This window comes from Apus apus, chromosome 2, assembly GCF_020740795.1.
Source record: "Apus apus isolate bApuApu2 chromosome 2, bApuApu2.pri.cur, whole genome shotgun sequence".
NCBI lineage: Eukaryota > Metazoa > Chordata > Aves > Apodiformes > Apodidae > Apus > Apus apus.
This window is the reverse complement of record NC_067283.1, coordinates 24,487,207-24,506,687: the sequence shown is the minus strand read 5'-3', so window position 1 is coordinate 24,506,687 and position 19,481 is coordinate 24,487,207. Positions and strand designations below refer to the sequence as shown.

Genomic DNA, 19,481 nt, shown 5'->3' with positions numbered 1-19,481 from the left:
AGATTATATTTAATCATGTTTGGAAATTCCTTCCTGAAATCACTTAATTTTTATATAAAGAAAATTGAGAAAATTGGTTTAGGTCATTGTAGACATTGAAAATCTTCTATGAACTCTGTACTTTGGGAGACACGGTAGTTGGATTACCTGAGCTTTAGGTGGAGAGAAAGAAAAAAATATAATCACATCATTGTTTTTTAAAAAGCCCCTTAAAATAATATCTGAGGATCATATAAAGCCACATTAACTATGTGGCATTTTTAGGCTTTTAATTCGTTCACTTTGATAGCACAAGCATCATAACTCCCATGGCAATCTCTACTCAGTCACTACACAGAAAGGCAGATAAAACACTTGTGAAGAACTGAACCATTACCTATATTCTCAAAACACTGGGAGAACGTGGGGTCAAAGAGTGAGTTTGTGTTTAACACTGTTTATTAGGCAAATGATCAATCAGCACATTTCAGCAGAGGTAAATGTCTCTGAAAAAATCTCCCACGTTCATCCTGAAGGTGAAGCTGCACATTTACCTGGCCGAAGGACCCGGTGCCACTCAGTCCTTTCTTGGAAACAGAGCCCAGCTGGAGTTTAAAGATCCAGAGATCCAGCTGCCTAAATGTTAGGGTGGGGGGGGGGGGGGGGGGGGGGGGGGAAGAAAGAAAAAAAAGAAAGGGAGAGAGAAAGGAAATGAAAGGAAGGAAGAAATGAAGAAAGAAAGAAATGAAGAAAGAAATGAAGAAATGAAGAAAGAAATGAAGAAATGAAGAAAGAAAGAAAGAAAGAAAGAAAGAAAGAAAGAAAGAAAGAAAGAAAGAAAGAAAGAAAGAAAGAAAGAAAGAAAGAAAGAAAGAAAGAAAGAAAGAAAGAAAGAAAGAAAGAAAGAAAGAAAGAAAGAAAGAAAGAAAGAAAAAGAAAGAAAGAAAGAAAGACAAAGAAACAGAGAGACAAAAGAGAGGGAGAAAGAAACAGAGATGGAAGGAAGGAAGGAAGGAAGGAAGGAAGGAAGGAAGGAAGGAAGGAAGGAAGGAAGGAAGGAAGGAAGGAAGGAAGGAAGGAAGGAAGGAGCCATAAATGTTACAAAACAGAGAAGTTGACGGAAGCAGTGTATGTACATATAAACCTTATAATGTGGTGTGATTGTTGACCTCTTTCTTTAAAAAAAAAAAAACTAAAAATTGATCTGTGTATTTTAATCTTTCAAACTTTCACATGTGAAGGTTATGGGGTTTGCTATTACCTTCAGCATCTTTTTATGATAAATCATGGACTTCAGAAGTGGTTGAGGAATTTCCGTGGTTTAAACTAAAATGGGAGAAAAAATTATGTTCTTGCAAATTATGCATTGTCTCCTGCAAAGCCATGTCACTGGCCTTTCCCTTGAAGGCATGAGTGGTACCAGCTCCCCCTTTTCTCACAGGGAGATGAGAGGTCTCCCTCTGCTCTCAGCCAGTTTTCCCTCCAGGTGCTGCTTCTAAACCTCTCAGAAATAGGAAGGGCATGTGGAAAACTGGGGTCAGTTTTGAAGCCAAAAAACTATATTTAAGCTATAGGATTTAATCTATGCTTGGTAGCACTGTGAGTTGAGATAGAGTAGATTAGATTGTATTCTGCTTTCTGAGATTAATTATTTTTGTTGTACAGTACTACAGATGTATTTATTTATGCTTATTTGAAATCACTGTATGATGCCAAGTACTCAACATACACTTCTCGACTTACACACCTATGTAGTTAAAATTATGCTTCCCATTGTAAGAGGGACCCTTCCCAGTTAAACCACTCTAAGAGCTGGATCTGGAGCTGGACCATAATCATCCTTGGGGCCCTGAAAAAGAATGTGCTGGAGGGTACCAGCTGGGAGAACTGGGAATTAGGCACTCCAGATGTGTGTTTTCCCCCATGGAGATGGGAGTAGATTGGCATCTGTTTTGTCATATATATATATAAAAAATTATTTTATTTTCTTTTTCTGTGGTGAATTTCAGTATTGGTAGGAATGTCTTCCGGCCCAGAGCACGGGCTGACGCCGTGCCCAGCCCCTCCGCACCCCCTGCCCGCCGCAGCTGCAAGCCTGTCGGGGCAGAGACTGCGCTGGGGGGGCTCTTCAGCAACCAAGGTGCTTCCCGAAAGCATTCATGGGCGCCGACTTCCTGCCGCAGCCCTGCGCTCCCTGCATGGAGAGCAGAAAAGAAAAAAAAAAAAAAAAAAAAAAAAAAAAAAAAACACAGAAGAATCTGCGCTTTTTTTTGCTGGAGGAAAAAAAAAAATATGTTTTTATAGATGTGTACGTTACGTATATAGAATCAGTAGATGTGGCTATTTCCGAGGAAGGACTGACAACACAAGCCCGCCGGGTTATTTCCCAGCGCCCCGCACAGCAGCCCGAGGCAGCAGCCAGGCTTCTCAGTGCTGCCGCAGCCGGCGGAGCCCGTGTCCGCGCAGCCCAGCACGGCGGCGGGGCCGGGGCCGGGGCCGGGCCCTGCCGGGACCCCCCGGGGCGCTCGCCCCGGGCCGTGCCTGCCCGCGGCGCCCGCGGCGACCCTTGCGGTATGTGGCTGCCTCGGGCAGGGGCACATGAAGGATTTCATTGAGTGTGAAGACAGAGAGCAGAGACAGAAAGCAGAAGGAGGCGGCTGCAGCCTTTGTAGTCGGGGAGGAATGCGGAAATGTTGAAGCACTATGTCAAACTTTTTTGAAACGGGGTCAAGTCACATTCAGCCAGCGTGGGAAAGCAAGGGGAAAAAAAAAAAAAAAAAAAAAGTTGAGGAGAGGAAAAAAAAAGAAAAGCCGCAGCAACTGCTGCTGCTCCCAGGCTGAGCAGAGGCCGAGGCAGCGAGCGAGGAGCGGCAGCGCAGCGCCGGGGCAGCGGCGGAGCAGCGGCAGCGCCCGGGGCCGGTGCCCGAGCCCCGCACCGGCGGCTGCGGGCGGCGGGGCGGCGGTCGCGGCGCTGCAGCTGCCCGGAGGCCGCCGGCCGCGGCTCTTCTGTCGCGTTTTCCTTTTCCCCGGGCAGAGTGGGGGCGGGAGGAGCGGGCCGGGGGTGCCTTCTGCGAGCTGCCTTCTGCGCCAAGGTGCAGCCCGGCGGCGGCAGGAGGATGCGAGCCGGGGGCGGCCGAGCGGCGGAGCAGCTACCTGTGTGGCCCGGGCGGCCGCTGCCGGGACCTGCCGGAGACATCGCCATGTGAAGGGGCAGACCCCGGGCCGGCTCTCCACCCCGCCTCGCTCAATGGGAGGTTTGTTTTAGGGAGGACTCACCCCCTCCCTCCCCCCCCCCACCCCCCACCCCCCCGGGGCTGAGGATTATTTGGGGATCTGGTGGCGGTGGAGGCGGCCGTGGCGCACACCAGGTAACGCGGGGCGCCCATGTGCTCCGCGCAGCCGGCCCAGCAGCGGCGTGGCCCACACGCCGCCCCACGCCCGGCCCGCGGAGCCCACGCCGCGCACCCCCCGCCGTGGCCGGGGGCAGCTCGCCCCGCCGTGCCGCCGCTCCCCGCTCGGGGTGGGCGTGGGGGAGCCCCCCCGTGTCGGGGGGCCGCGGAGGGGACGGCGGGGGAGGGGGCTGCCCTCCCGGGAAGCCGCCGGGGGGGTCCCCTCAGCGTCCTGCCGAGCAGCTGAGCCGGGCCCCCCCCCCCCGCTCAGTCCCCTGAGAGGAAGTGGGGGGACGCGGTTCCTTGCGTGTCCCCCGCCGCCATCCCGCGCCGCGTGCTGGGCGCCCGCGGAGGGGAGCTCGGTGCCGAGGTGGGGGCGGGGGGGCGCGGGGGGGGCTGCGGTGTGGGGGCCGGGGGGCACCCCCGGTACCCCGTCGTGCCCGGGCAGAGCGAGCGGTAACTTTCCTCCCGGCGTAGCGGCCGCGCCGAGGCAGGCCCGCCGCCCCCGCCGCCACGCACCGCGCCTCGCCGCTGCCCGCCGCCCGGGGGCGCCCTCCGCAGCGCTGCGGGAGGGGCGGGACGCGGGGCAGTGCGGGACACGGGGCAGTGCGGGGTGCGGGGCGGCGCGGCATGAAGCGTTGTGCGGGGTGTGATGCGGGATGCGGTGGCCCCGCCGGGGGGCTCCGGGGCAGGTGTCCGCGGCGGAGGCGAGGCGAGGCGGGCTGCGCTCGGTGCCGCCCGGTGATGCTGCGGGTGCGGTGGTGCGGGGGGCTGAGCCGTTGGCCGGGGCGTTGCGGTGGCAACTCTGGCGGTGGCAGCTGAAGTCAGTGGGGAAGCAGGGTGCCTCCGGCTGCAGCCGGGGAAAAGTCGGTGAGCAGTAGGCACTGGGCACAGGTTTCCTTCGGTGTAAAATCGGCATAAAGATGCAAAAGACCTCTGGCGTTATGCGTTGATTGAAGTTAGGGGTTGTTCGACTGAGTTATCTGGGGGACTGTAATCCTAGCATGGTGAGAATGCAGGGTAGGAGAGAAAGTTAAAGCCCCAGAGACCCCAGTATCTTTATATTAAAAAGGGGCAGGGGGAAGGAAGAGGATTTGTGTGGAGCTTTGTGAGGGGAGGTGATTTGCCCACAGTCTTGCAGACAGTGTGGGTGAAAGTGGGTACAGAAGGCAGTGCTTCTGCTCTCCAGCCTTGTGCACTGCAGAGCAGAGTGTGCTCTCCCTGAAGACCAACTTTCATCACTCTGCTCTGCAAGGATCTGCCAGTTACACATCCAGCAGTAGCAGTACCCACAGCCCAAACCCTCACATCTAAATAGCTTTGCTAAAGTGTACATTTCTGAATCTGCCTCAGCACACAATGCTCGGAAACATGATCGTCATGCCAGTATGTACATATTTCGCCTCCCAACAGGCACTTTGAGGCAGGAACTTTTCTCTTGTGATGTGTTCAGGCAGGGTTTAGCACAGAGGATCAAGGCTGAAACCTCCCAGTACTATTATTTACTAATAAGTAACTGTAAGATAGCATGGCGTATATTTCCACCATGTGCACTGAAGAACCTTTGAGTCCTGCAATCCTGACACAAGCTCTAGGACAGAGCTTCCTCTCACACGTGCATCGTTAGCTCTGCCATCCCCATCACCCGTGGCTCACAGGGCTGTTGCATTCAGCCCATTGCTCAGTAGAATCCCACAGCACGTGTTTGCTCTGCAGCCATGTGTTGTAGCCTTCTCTGCAGACCATTCTAATTGTAGTGTTCTGTCAGCCATTCAGGGATGTTAATACGTGTGCCATGCTGGTGGTTCACATCTTCCTTTGCACCATGTTTTTGCTTTGCCTGTAGCTATCTAGTACGTTAGCTTAGTTTTCTCAGTTTTTAAGCAACGCTAAAGTAATGAAGTAAACTAACCTCATTTTTCTTGCTTCATTTGTCCTCCAGATCTAATTGGCTTTACACAGACAATGCCCCTAAAAACTGTATGATAATTCCAGGTGGCCAAAAGAGGAGGCACGTTGGAGCCCATACAGAAGAGGGACAAGAACAGGAGGACAAGAGCTTCCTGCTGCCCCTTTGGCAGAGGTACCGAGTGTGTGGCCTGTCTGCAACGTGAGCAAAGTACCAGTTTTCAGAGAGCAAGTGAGACCAAGAGCCACCCCGAAGGCACGTGGGGCGTGGGAGGAAGAGTAGTGCCAGCATGGATAAGGACAGCACAAACCTGGCTGACCAGCAGTATGAATGTGTGGCTGAGATTGGGGAAGGAGCCTATGGGAAGGTGTTCAAAGCCCGAGACTTGAAGAACGGAGGTCGCTTTGTTGCGCTGAAGCGGGTGCGGGTGCAGACCAGCGAAGAGGGAATGCCACTGTCCACCATCCGAGAGGTGGCAGTTTTGAGGCACCTGGAGACGTTCGAGCACCCCAATGTGGTCAGGTGAGGAAGTGGGGCAGGTGTCCCAATCAGTGGGGTCATGGTTTTAGTACACGAATTGGGCAAGCAAGAGTTTGGGTACATAAATGGACTGGACACTAGTTTGGGTTTGTGGATGAAGTGAGCACTAAGCTGTGTACATGAAGTGTGGTTTGAGGTTTCAGAAGGCCAAGGTGTTGCCTGCCAGACCTCACCTCATCCCTTGCATTGCCTCCCACACACAAACACCCATCTCCAGAGGCATAGGTGTGTGACTTAAGTGTTTGAGTGGATGGGCAAGGAGCCATATATATATATACACTATTTCCTCAGGCCTAAGAGAATGAAAAAACCCCAATGTCTCCCTGGTTTTGTCTCAAGTATTAGTTCTGCCAGCTGCAGCTGATTTTTTAGCAGCTCTATTCATTATCAAAATAACAGAGACTATGTGAGTGGTAGTGGAATATACTTTCCACCATTTTAGATGCTTTTATAGAGAGTTGTAGGTTATTGTGTTAAAGAGAAGTAACAGCTTAAGACTTCAAGCTTTGCAGGCCTTAAAACTGAATGCTCTGACTGGTACTAATCTCACCGCATGAAGATGATCGTGCTACCAAGAGTGCAATAGTACAGACATTGAACCTTGCAAAATGGTTCATCCTGGGGCAGTAGCCCCACGATGTCCTTTCTGTCATGTCAGTAGCATAAACCCCAGATAAATACCTATGTATTTATTTTAATCTGTATACAGATTCTCTCAATGGTAAGGCTGACTGTACCACAACCTCTTCTGTTTTCCTGTAGCTGGAAACCTCCAGCAGCCTGTGAGTGTCTTTTGCTGATATTAGAAACTTTAAGAAGGAAGCTTCACTTTGCAGATACCCACATATGCAATGATTTGAAACTGGTCAGGAGCTCACTGAGGGTGCTGTACTAGCAATATTTCCTGTTATTGGCATTATTATATGCTCATACTGAAAAGCAAAAGAGAAATATTTTGTACTTCACTAACACCAAGAGTCTTCCAGTCCCAGAGAAACAGACACTCCAAAGTTAGAGGTGACCTTCAGAATGGCTTGTAGCTAGTATTGTGTTTGGTCGCTGAATCAAGTGATGTGGTTTATAGAGGAGCACACACAAAGTTCTCCCTTGGCAGTAGATTCGTAATTGAGAGTTCTCAAAATCTCTGAAACCCAGACCAATAATTTCTGAAAGTAAATGAGCATTTAATTGTCCAGGTTTAGACAATTTTGTGTTTGAAAATTATAAAACTTGTTTAGAAATAATTCAACATAACAATACTTATTGATTTTTCTGCCATTGAGCTTTTTCCATATGAAGTAAAAAAAAAATAAATTAAAACACTTTGTAACCCTGAATTCAGCAAAATAATGAAAATAAAATTCTTGTTTTCCAAAGAGCTATCTGAGAAACTGACTATGCAGCTGGAGGCTCATTTTGCTTGGTTTTAAGGGCAGTGCAATATCAACACAGCATTGCATAAATATATTGAAGCTTAAAATATTTAAAGGTTTGAATGAAAATTCATTCTCTGCAAGCAGAAATGTTTCAACCAGCAAAATGAGAATGTAGTTTCAATACCAAAATCTCTGAAATTGTGTGCCACGTTCTCATCATAGTGTTGTGAAGCCTGTGCCTTTTGCCATCAGCAGCATTTCGGTTGCAAGGAGTTGGTCTGTGAGGTATCAGGATGCTTAGGACCTTGGCTGCAGACCTTTTTTCACAAACAGGCAGGGGAACAGAAACAGGAATTTCAATTATCTCTTCTAAAATGTGATGAATGCTATTTAAGAACTCACCTCCATTGTGCATGTTTTTAATCTATAGAGCAGATGAAGCTATAAGTAGCACTTTGGAGAGACTGAAATCATATATTGAAAGGTTATTTGAAAATATTTACATGCCCCAGTTCTGTTATAAAATACGGTACAAGAGTTTGTAGCTTATTGAAATTAAAGGTCTATTTTTATATTATGTAAATATACTCAGAAAAGGAAATGCTGTAAAAGAAGACCTGCCCTTTTGAGCAGCTGACCTAGGTATACTTAATTACTAAATATATTATGCTCAAAAAAATGTTCATGGTTTGGGCATGCAAACTGGTATCACGGCCAGGCTATGAAATGTACATACTGGATTAAAATGTACATAATTTTCAGTGCACTGGGGTAACAACACTTTTTTTTTTCTTTGAAGATACATCTAGCTTTTCTTCTGACTGTTACAGGCAACTAGCTTGAGAGGAGTAAGTGAGAACTGCAAATGTAATGTTGAATCTGTTACCTCTGAGTAATGGCATGTGTGATCCATGAGTTGCTGCATGCAAACCGACAGTCATTCTGTGAGTCAAAATTTAGACAGACCTCAAACAGATGAGCCACACATGCCCTGTGCTCAGCTTGGTGCTCTGGCATCAGCTGATGGTATCAGCAGAAATCACAGACCCCATGAACTTGCGCTCAATGTCATGCTGAACTCAAGTGGTCGGTCTGGTCAATTCCAGAGAGTACATTCAGGAGCTCAGCAGTCCAGGGCTTCTCTGTCTCCATGAAGTGGTGCTGAACATGAAGAGCAGTTGGATGAGGAAGAGAACCCATGTGTGCTAGGCAGGGGTACAGCTCCTGCATGGCTTTGATGGTCACGGAGCCACAATGCAGGACCAGCATTGCTGCTGCAGCCCAGGTTTGTCATGGCTGTCATAGTTGCCCTTCCTCTAAAATCCTGAGAAACGCTTGGAGCCAAAACTGGTTTCCAGTTCTTGGCACTGGGATAGGAGAGAATTTTCTCCATAAAGTGCAAATGTCTAAATAGCATAGAATAATTTTAAACAAGATATTTATCGTATTTTTCCATGGTACTGCTTTGTAGTAGTGGGATCTTTGTTTTGCATTCCTTCTCTCCAAGTCTGTTGTTTGCATTTCCATACAACAAAGAGATGCATTTTTCACAACACAGTTGATTTACAGTAACAGATAGTGAAGTTAGATAAGAATTCCCTGCAGAATAAAGCAAAACAAGGTGCAGAATAAGTGAAATGAAGTCTAACCTTCATCAGAAAGCTGATGGTGGTGGAACTCCCTGGACTATTGACTGTAATGGAAATATGGCCTGGAGGACTGATCTAAAATTTTGTAAGATGGTGAAAAATAGTATACAGAAAGGTACAGGAAATATACAGTTAAAAGGACTGCTGTGTGCTTAAAATCCTGTCATGTTCACATTTGCCTCTGTAGAGAGTTCCTCTCCATCAGGTCACCTAATTCTTGAAGAGTAAATCTTATTCTGAGTTCCTCTACAATGAAGTATGCTGCAGGCTTGGAGATGTCCTTTGTAACTGGTAGGATGATGAAGGTGCTCCTCTAGCTCACCTTCCAGGTAATAAGATGTATTATTTTACTAAAGCTTTTCTATATACAGTAGTTAAATCTGGCAAAAGTTGGTCCAGCACTTATGTAGCTTAGTGCTGTTCTTTTTGGGAAAAATGAAATATATGTAGACAAAGGACAGACTTTGCCAGGAATAAATGACATATTAGCTTCAGGAAATTCCTGTGTGTAAAACTGGGATTATTCCCTGCTGCAGTGTATCTGTAAAAATTCTAGTTGTGATTATAATACTAAATTCAGCACTATATTATGTTCATTTTATCTCTCTCCTGCTGGTAATCAGATGAATAATTTTCCCCTAATGTTAATCATCCATCAAACTGTGAATGTGCACTTTGTGAAGGTGATTATCCAAGACAGAGTACTGTAATTCTTGCTATGCTTGTTTTCTAACAGTTTTCATAGTGTTAATCCTTAAGCAAGTAGAGCAAGCCTGCAAAGCTTTATTTTCTTGCTTCCTGGCTCATTGTTTTTTGATAAATTCAACTTTAAAAATATTTTCATGGGTTAGTATGTCTTCAGTTTTAAAATAACCAAAATTATATTGAATGTTATCTATTAGAATATAATTTAATCTGAGTTACTACTTCAGAGATAAGTGTCAGAAGTCTTGCCATTCAAGGCCATCACTACCTTGGAATGAAAAGTTTTAGTTCTCTCCTTTCTGTTAACTTGCAGAATAGGTGCCCCAGCTAATTGACTTAGGTTCAACAGAAAGATTCACCTTACTGGAAGTGTAACTCTAGTCTTCAGTCTTTTTGGTATACAGATCAGAGTGGGGGAAACCCAGTGATTAGGAGTGTTTGCACAATTACGCCAGGTTCAAGACTCTCTGTTATTTTATATCCCTTAAAATATAAATTACACAGTAAAGTACCTTCCATGGTGCAGCAATACTGTCACATTGCTTTTTCCCTGCTTTTGCAGTCCAGTGGTCCATGCTGTTATCTCTTGGCTTGCAGTTAAGTACTTGATGGACTCCATCAACTGATTCCTTTGGCAAGGCAACCTGAGCTGGGAGGGAAGAGGCTGGGGCACAAGTGACTCCCTCATCCCCATGTGTCCTGACATAAAGACCAGCACTTGACTCTGCTAAGAGGTCTCTGAAGTGTATAATGGTTTGGTACTTCGAGCTGGTTTATACTTAGCAAGTGTCTTTTTATACGTTAGAAGATTCCTTAAGATCTAAATTGGGTCTTAGGCAGAAATTCTCTACTGTGAGGGTGGTGAGGCACTGGCACAGGTTGCCCAGAGAGGCTGTGGATGCCCCCTCCCTGTTCAAGTGTTCAAGGCCAGGTTGGATGGGGCTTTGAGCAGCCTGGTCCAGTGGGAGGTGTCCCTGCCCATGCAGAGAGATTGGAACTAGATGATCTTTAAGGTCCCTTCCAACGCAAACTGTTCTGTGATTCTTCTTCTTCTGTGATTCTATGGTTCCGTGTCCAATCTGATGGAGAGACCATACAGAACATATCTGTAGCAGCCCATGAAAACCTAGCCAACCTTTTGAAAGGCAGTTAGAACTTGTAGTTGTTTTGCTTTGTTCTGTTTGTTAATCTGAAATCATATGGGAACATACAGAGAGAAAATCAAAATAAAGTCACTAATTTTGTTTCTCTTTCCAGTCTGTGGTGACACTGACATTGGCCGATGGCTTTATTGCTGTACAGTTAGTAAGTTTTAAGGATGATCTTCTCAAAATCATTGAGCCATTCTATCCTGTCAAGTGAAACATTTCTATTTTACGGAGTGTTTGTCTCCAATGAATTCTGCTTCCTTCCTTACTTCCTTCTTCTGCCAAGCTAATGTGAAACTTCTAGCGTGTGACATCATTCTTACAGACCAGCAGTGTGCTGCATTGTGTGATACAATGAATTTTTTATTAGCACCACTCATATGGCATCTGGCAGGCCCCTGGAGAGAAAGAAATGGTTACCTCTGTATTGCTAGGTACAGGGATTGTCTGGCACTCAGAGTGAAATAAGATGCAGGGATGGAGTGAAGCAGAAGAAAATGAACTTGAAACTTGCCAAAGTTAAAGGGATTAATGTGGCAGATGAGTCTCAGCTGGGTTTGAAGAGGTGGATGAGTAATGGGAAGGAAAAACTGAATGAGCTTCGGAGTCAGTTTTAGTCTAACACAAACAGGATGGTCTTCAAGGCAGATGTGAAGACGGGAAGTGCCTTGGCCGGAGAGAGGCATTTCCAGGCTGGAGCACAGTGGTGGCTGGAGGGGAAGGGAGACGCTCCCTGCACTGACCAGCCACTGCAAAGGCCTTGGGGGAGGGAGGGGCTGCCTACCTGGGAAGATGTCTTCTCTGATGGCAGGAGGGGAAAGGGGAATGATGTGATTGACACTCAACAGGGTTTGGCAGTAGGTGAGATTTGGAGAAGTTTGTTAAGTTGGCAGAGGACATTGTGAAGTGACTGCACATGAATGCTGGCCTGTCGTCATCTGCTTGCAACCTTACAGTACACAGAATAAGCACGTACAGGGAAAATAAGTTATGTTCTTCCTGTCCATATGAATTGTTTATTAGTAATGGATGTGGTGATTTGTTTTGAATGCAAGGTCTGCCAGAAGCAGGACAAGATAAGACCATGTCAGGAAGGAAGGGTTGAATATGGAATAGCCTACTGAGCCTTAGGAAATTCAGTTTCTGGAGTGAGTACAGGCTTTCTTCAAAAAGTATTTTATCTTATTCTGAATCTAAGCTTTTTACAAAAAACATGTTTCCAGTCTTTGTGTGAGTAAATGTTAGTAATTTTAGATTATGTCCAGTGCTCCCTTCCTTCTTTAAATCTGTGGATGATCTCGGCGAGATCTAGTCTTGCTGGGTCCTGCCCAGATAGAAAAACAAACTTGTTTCACCACAACCATTGCTGGTGACAGCCTGTGACTGCCAGGCAAAGCGTCGGCATCCCCTGGGTTAATGGAGTGGGGTCCAGGATTCAAAGCTGAGCCTTGAAAAGGACAGGAAGGTGGATGGTCCACCCTAGCAAACAGGGAACAGAGTAGATTAATTTGGACTTTGCCACTTGCTTCATGGTGCCTACTGCCAGCTGAAGTGTGGAATGGAGCAGGGAGAAGTGCTCACTTGAAATAGAGTAAGTTGGAGGCTGTGACTTAGCAAAGCACTGAGTCACTCAGGTGGGATTTCAGTCATCGAAGTTTAGCACAGATTATTTGATATCAAATTATCATTATCAAATAGAAACAGCTATGATATTAAGTATGCACTGAATTTTAAAATGCTTTTCTGAGTAGAGTTCAGGGACAATACAGATAAGCATACGAATCACAGATACTGATTCTTATTTGTGTATTACATTAACTGAAGCCTTATTGCTAGAGAAATTTTCTATTAAAAGCTGAAATAAATTGTGCACAATAAATAATATCACTATCCTGGTATAGCAGTATCGTGAATTTGGCATCAAGAGTGGTTCTCTGTCTTTGTAGTAATTCTTAGTTTACTTAATTTGGTTCTGAAGTAAATTTATTCTGAAAAAAAAATTATAAATTTTCATAACCCTAAATCAAATAGAAGCTTATGCTCATTCCAAACTTTGCAGCTGTTTATAAAGCATTTGTTTTTTACTCTTTGTATGAAATCTAGTTTTTTCTCAGTTTTGCTGAACAAGCTGATTCTTAATAATCTAAAAAATTATCAAAAGATCACTGTGCCCATATAAATGTATAACTAAGCTGTGGTTTGTTTTCATTCAGAAGAGGGCAAGTTTCTTATTTTACATCATTTCTTCATATATTCTTCCTGTATTCTGAAAAATATTTTAAATTACGCACGCATTTTTATTTAACAGCTTTACCTTTTAAAACTATAAAGCATTTGTATTTAAAAAACAAGCCACTTTAGAATTTTCCAGTGAGTGGTTTTTTCCATCCTGTACTTGACATTTTCCATTTGGGAAACCTCCATTTGGGAAGCTTTTGATGAGATGATAATCAAAGAGTGGAAACACGAGTGTTGATTTCCCAACTGTTTCAGAATTTTTATTTACCCTTAACCTTTGGAAACTTGTCCCATCATTAGAAAATGTTCACAAGGAAATATTTCGCTAAATAATCCTTTTAAAATCAGGCTTTAAAATTCTAACAACACAGTTGTATGTTCTGTAGGTGGAACAAGGATTGTTTTATATGAGTAATAAGAAACTCTTCCATATAATGCTTTGAATGTCTTTTTAGGTTTTTGGAAGAACATAGCGCTCTAACCTAAGAAGCATCCCACATCATTTTAGGACTAGGTGATGATTTTGGATACATAAATAGAGGGTGTACTGGAATGTGCCAGTTTGCTGATATTGATAGAGTTACCCTTGGGTAGATTTCCCATGACATGCCCAGGAAACAGTTTACAAAAACTTCCGTACTGTTTTAAAAGCATTCATGAGTGGTTGTCACTCTGGATTATCATTGACAGGTGACGGATCTTCTCTTAGGAAAAGGATATTAAAAAATAGCTTGCATATGAGTTCATCTTTGCAGGAATTTCCCATATTTAATGATTGAATACTCAGTTCTAGTGCAGATGAATCATTCTGAGCTTAAATGAAACCTACTGAGTTTGGACTTTTGCAACATTAGTCAGTACAGAATGTTACACATTTTGATAGAAACAGATAAAGGAGCTGGGAAATATAATGGAAAAGCCTAGGTGATTTTTTTTGTTTTTCCTTCTCTTTTATGTGAAGCTTTGGGTAGTCTTTTAATACCTATTTGAATATCTATTTAATATCTATTTGAAGTGTGCTCACAATGATAAATAACTGAAGGTGTCTGTTGCTGCTTAACAATGTCAGAGAATTCCCTTCTCCCTGAAATCGTTTAATTATAAACTGGCAGTTTCAGTACTTTGTTCAGTGTTTCTTAAGTTAACATATTTCTAGGAGCTTTCTGTGAATGTAATTCCTAGCTGGGCTGGTGCTTTTGTTTCTCTTCATCTGTGGAGCCAGGGCTCTACTGTAAGGATAGAATTCTATCACTTTTTTTTTTTTTTTTTTTTTTCTACATTTGATGTGGTATTTTGCATACAGCTGCAGAGTAGACAGTTACCTTTGAAAAGAACATTTGGCTGGTTTAATTTGATTAGGGCAAACCACCTCAATCATTTCTGAACTAAGACCGTTTTCATTTTAACTTGGCAGTAGGAGTTGGGAATGTACTGACTGTGCTTAGATGTCTGGGGGAGGACTCGTTTGGACACACAGCTACCGCCAAAGTGGAACAACCAGAGAGGACTTTGCCCACTTTGCTCCTTCCCCTTGAAAAGGGAGGGCTGTGAAGCCACTAAATGTCACTTTTAACTTTCACTCATTGTGACAAGGAATTGGACTCCTTGTGAGTGTTTCTACAAAAAATTGGGAACCTTCAATACATACTCAGACATTACAAAAAAATAAATTAAAATAGACATAGGATGTGAAAGTCTTTTATTTACAGCAAACTTAAACATCCCTAGCAACAGCATTCTGAATTAACTTATTAAAAAATCCATATAAATAGTGTAGTAGGTTTCTTATAGATATATTGTATCAATGTTAAAATGTATCAATTTGACTAAGTCTTAATAAGCTTCCCACATTCTGTCATTCTGGCTTTGACTTTCTACCCGTTGCTTATCATATACATATATTATTATAGCTTTTTATGTTGCATATTAAAGATGAAATTTGATTCTTCAGATTTACAGTAATATGTATTATATTTGACTTTTGCCCTCGCTGATAATCAAATCATTCTCCTAATTTTCTATAAATTATAGTCAGTATTTCCAGAAAGGATTATTCTGATCTTTTGAGGGCTCTGACTTCGCAGTGGCAGATCAAAATATATGTAGCAGTATTTTAGCCAGAAGATTAGTTGAAGGAAGATTTTCTGGTTATTCTTGTATTGTGTTCTGAAAACCAGTATCCACAGTTAACTGTTCATCTGTGTGAGCAGCCTGACACTCGCTACTGACAGGGGAATTGCATCCATGTATTCCAGCTAATCCAGGAATGTAGGTGTAAATTTAAGCCTTGAGCTTCCGCTAGTGAAGTTCAAGTCCATTGAGCTACACTGGTTCAACTGGCTCTGGTTGTTCAAATCATAAATTCCTAATGCTAAGGTGAACAAAAATGCATTTGGACAGGCAGACTGTGCAGAGGTCTCCGAGTTTCTGTTGACCTGTTTCTCTCCTAATTACACTCCTTTTTAGCACCACAAATAATACCTCTCTATCTTAGTATGTAGCATCTGAAATATTTTATGTCTATCTTTGTGTTTTCACCTAAGCAATTTGTGCAATAGTGTGCTTACCCCTGAACTCCAGGTTGCATCACAGACATGGTAATTGATGGGGGCTGTATAAAGCCCCAGCCTTCAAGAGAAAATGCTTCTATCACTATAACTAGAGCCTTTCTGATTGCTGTACAGCACTGAAAGTTTGTCTGTCTTATTATTCACTACCACAGCCCTAGAACCTTATTTTGAGGTTTCTTCAGGATGTTGAAAGTTAATGACCTGTATTATTTTTCTCTACTAGGAAGTAGGTTATAAGGTGAATATCCTTTTGTTAATTATATCTAATAGCAGACTTTGTGATCTTTACACTATAGAAATTGAGCAGTATCTGCACTTTTAATTAGTGTGTTGTTTATCCTTAGCTAACCTTCTAGATTGTTAATGGAGATAGGTCTACCCACTGATCTTTGTAGTTTTCTTGTGGACATCTCTAATCAATTTCATAAGGTTCATCTCTGCTTTTTCTAAAACACTGAGCAACAAGTTTTGATCAAAGCAATAATATCCATATCCAGACAGATTTGAATCAATGACTATAGACTGAAAATCAGAATTAAATGTCTCATTACTTAAAAGTCTCATTAAACTTGAAAAATTTTGCATTCTTGGAAGGGCCCCCACAAGTTAGTTCTTCTGCAGAACTGAAGCACTGCATCTCATACTGAGCACCTGCATCTCTTCATTGGATGGAATCCTGTTCATCACATTGCCTTTATGTTTGTAGCATCCTTTACAAAGAAAAAAAATTAGTTTCTTGGCATTACTTAATTCTGTGCTGCTTGTTATTTATGCTGTCTCTCTTCTCATGAAATAAGAAGGTTGTATTACTTTTAAATTTCATTTGGTCAGATTAGAACATCTTTTAGAGATGTCACTTATTTCAGAAGCAAATCTTTATGCAGTGGTGAAAAACTATAAGTAGTAATGAGATTGGAACCAAAGACCATGGCAGTACAACAGCAAGTTAGGAGTTGCACAGGAGTCAGGTAACCCATTTGACTAAAAATGAAAGGTATTTGTGGCCATAGATAAAACCCAGATAGGTGAACAACACTGATGAGGGAGTCTTTTTAAAAGACATTTTAAGTATATTGGAATATTCCAAATTGATAAGGTATTGAGATGTCTGTAAGAAAATAGATTGCAAAGATTGCTTGGTTTCCAGTAACCCAGAGTTGAGAGTGGACAAGACCATTCTGCAGAAACAAGGCTTAAGTCATAAAAAGCGAATTCAAATTTTCTGTCATCCTCTAGTTCAGTGAAAGGACATTGAGCCTATAATTCTGGAAGAAGTTGGACAGTCAATTAAGTTTACTAACACAGTAAAAAAGGACAATTTCAACCACTGCTCATAATAAAGTAGACAAATCAGACAAGGTTTAAAGACAAGACTTACAGACACCATCAATGAATCCGCTCTTCCTGGAGTATAAGAGAAATCACTCTCTGCATAGGCTGAAGGAACTTGCAATAGCTGGTTTAAGAAATTCTTAAATTCAAGACATACAGTCATAGTGGCTGAAATAATTATATCTGGTGTTTTTGGGAAAGGTTCCCAAACTTGTTATAGAGATAGTAGACTTTAGAAAAGAGAGATCAAGATATAGAAGTTAAATATTCAACAGTCAAGAGGAAGGGTGTGAAAATACTTAGACTGAATGTAGTAGGTACTTAAATAGATATTTGTAGCAGCACAGTTTGTCACTTGGGTCATACACCTTGCCCTATTGTGTTGCTCTGTCCAGTCACTGGAAATTCTGCCTGCTGCTTTGGATCTATAGCCTCTTCCATGGTGCTAGATGTAGCAGGACAGTTTAAATGTATTGGTTCCTCAGACTCTCGAGAGAGGTGGGGGGGCTGTCAAAGGGAGACACCAAACTTTCTCTCCCTTTTTATGGCTCTGCTTCAGTGTATTGTGATGGATGCACAAAAGATACACATGCATAAAAAATAAAGCAGGCTTTGTGAAATAATTGTGAGTGGACATCTAACTTGAACCAGCTGAATATTAACAGTCCATCTTAGTAATTTAGAGTCTCCCCATGGTGAGTGCAGAGAGAAAATGTGCTTTTGGAGAGCAATTCACCCCCCTCACCCTTTGTACCCACCCTCGAGCAGCATGAATTGCCCTCTGGAAATGCCTGCAGAGAGAGCCCAGGTGGCTAATGCAGAGTGGACATCCAACTGCAGCCCAGTACAACTAGATGAAATTAATGCCAGTCAGTACAGGTCAAGTTTGAAGCTGGAAAGGGGAAACACTAGAAGGTTGTCTGTACAGCAAATAAGAGAATTTACAAAAGCAAATAGGAGATTATTTTGGAGGTGGGGAATAAAAAAATTAGTATTAAAATCAGAGGTTACTCGAACTATGAGAAATTAGAGGAGGTAATTGAAGAATAAATTAGTATTATACAGGACCTTTTTTTTTTTTTTACCAAAGTCTATAGTATATGGATTTTTGGTAAGAGTTTGTACGAGACACTTCTTTTTTTATCAGCTGGCAAAAATTATGTGCTTTTCCTAATAGCAGAGTGTGGATTTCTGAGAGATGTACTGACTTTTGACAGTCTGCTTCAAGTTTGCTCTTAGCATTGAAGTACTAAGGGGAACAGGATGTAGCTGGAACGGGTGGGCATTGCCTGGTTACCCTGTACCCAGTTTTAAGCTTCAGCAGAAGCCATTTTGGTCAAAACTTGTTAATCTTTTACAAGAGGAAGGGTGGCTGAAGATGTGTGTTGGATGTTGGATGTTGTGAAGATGGGTATTGGAGACGGCCAGTCATGCAGCGTACAAGTGTTTAAAGGCATCTTTCAAAGATTTCTCAGATATAGTTTCTCTTGTGTATTTTTCCTCATTTCCCTTCACTCTGCCATACTGCTCTCATACAGGATTTGCTGCTAAGTGAGCTAATTATCTTATTACTGATAAAATTCTGATGTAGTTTCATTGCCTCAAATTCCTTTCAAGCAAATTCCATGATTGTATGGTTGCGAATAGTTGGAAAATTCTCATCTGACTTACATTCCACTCTGAATTAGTGGACCAAGACCTGAGTGCTTGGAAGGAGTGGCACTGTATTTTTATCTCTTGGAAGTTGTGGGTTTTTTTGACTTTAAAGTTTAATTTTTCTATAATCTCAAAACACGTCAGCCCACATTGCTTGGTAGTAGCCTGCAAAATTAAAATCAGTAAATGATGCAACAGATTCTGCTCCATCGTTTTTTATGTTGAGTGTCTGTTAGAACTAGTTCTTTTATAGCTTTAGTTACAAAGCTTGAAAACAACTTTTTTATTATGGAACCACTAAGACAATATAATTGCAGTGAAACAAATAAGCTGCTCTGTTAAGCTCCTTGGATACACATATTACATGTGTAAGAGTGTATATTTAGAAAAGAAAAACAATGAAAATTTCAATATTTGATTGCATTTACATGAGTAAGTTCAGTATTATTATTTTGTAACATGAAGGAGGATTGTTAGACATATTTGAAGTCTGTACCTTAAAAATGTCCGAACAGTTTTCTTTTTTAAAGTTAAAAGAAAAAATTGAAAGGGAATGAGGGCAAGCCAGGAAAAAAAAAAAAACAAACCACCATCCCAAAAGTTAATTGTTTTTAAAAAGTTACATGACATTGAAAATTTCAGCTTGGTACTGAAATGCTATCTCACTCCTAAGTATAATAAAATAGCACATTTTATTAAATATATTATAGAGAGAGTAAATGGAAATTATAAAGCCTGATGTGAGTGGCAGAAAGCCCAGGCAATATCCAAAGAGTAAACATCTAATGGCTTGACCTAAGTGGGGCACAGTTGGCTACAGCAGGCAATTGAAAAGGGGATGTCAATATTTAAAGGCAGCAGAACTAATTTTTTAAACAGATGGCATTTTTCCCCCTGTGTGCAGTACAAATATGTATTTTTAAAGGCTTTAGGGAATATTTAGATGATGGGCTTTTAATATTTATCTTTTAAAAAAAAATTTCAAATTTT

The 19,481-nt window shown here is 42.6% G+C and overlaps 1 protein-coding gene across 5 annotated transcripts in view; it reads left to right on the top strand.

Moving 5' to 3' along the window:
- Positions 1-2,787: 2,787 nt before the first annotated feature.
- The window catches only part of CDK6 (cyclin dependent kinase 6), a 136,443-nt gene continuing 119,749 nt past the window's right edge, over positions 2,788-19,481 (top strand). For 3 of the 5 annotated variants that reach the window (XM_051610367.1, XM_051610363.1, XM_051610368.1), the window contains exons 1-2: positions 2,788-3,233; positions 5,311-5,799. In XM_051610367.1, the coding sequence (XP_051466327.1) occupies positions 5,567-5,799 (233 nt within the window). In that variant the 5' untranslated portion in view covers positions 2,788-3,233; positions 5,311-5,566. Of the gene's footprint in view, positions 3,234-3,317; positions 3,348-5,310; positions 5,800-19,481 lie in introns of those variants that run through there. The other 2 variants (XM_051610366.1, XM_051610365.1) reach the window with 2 other exon arrangements.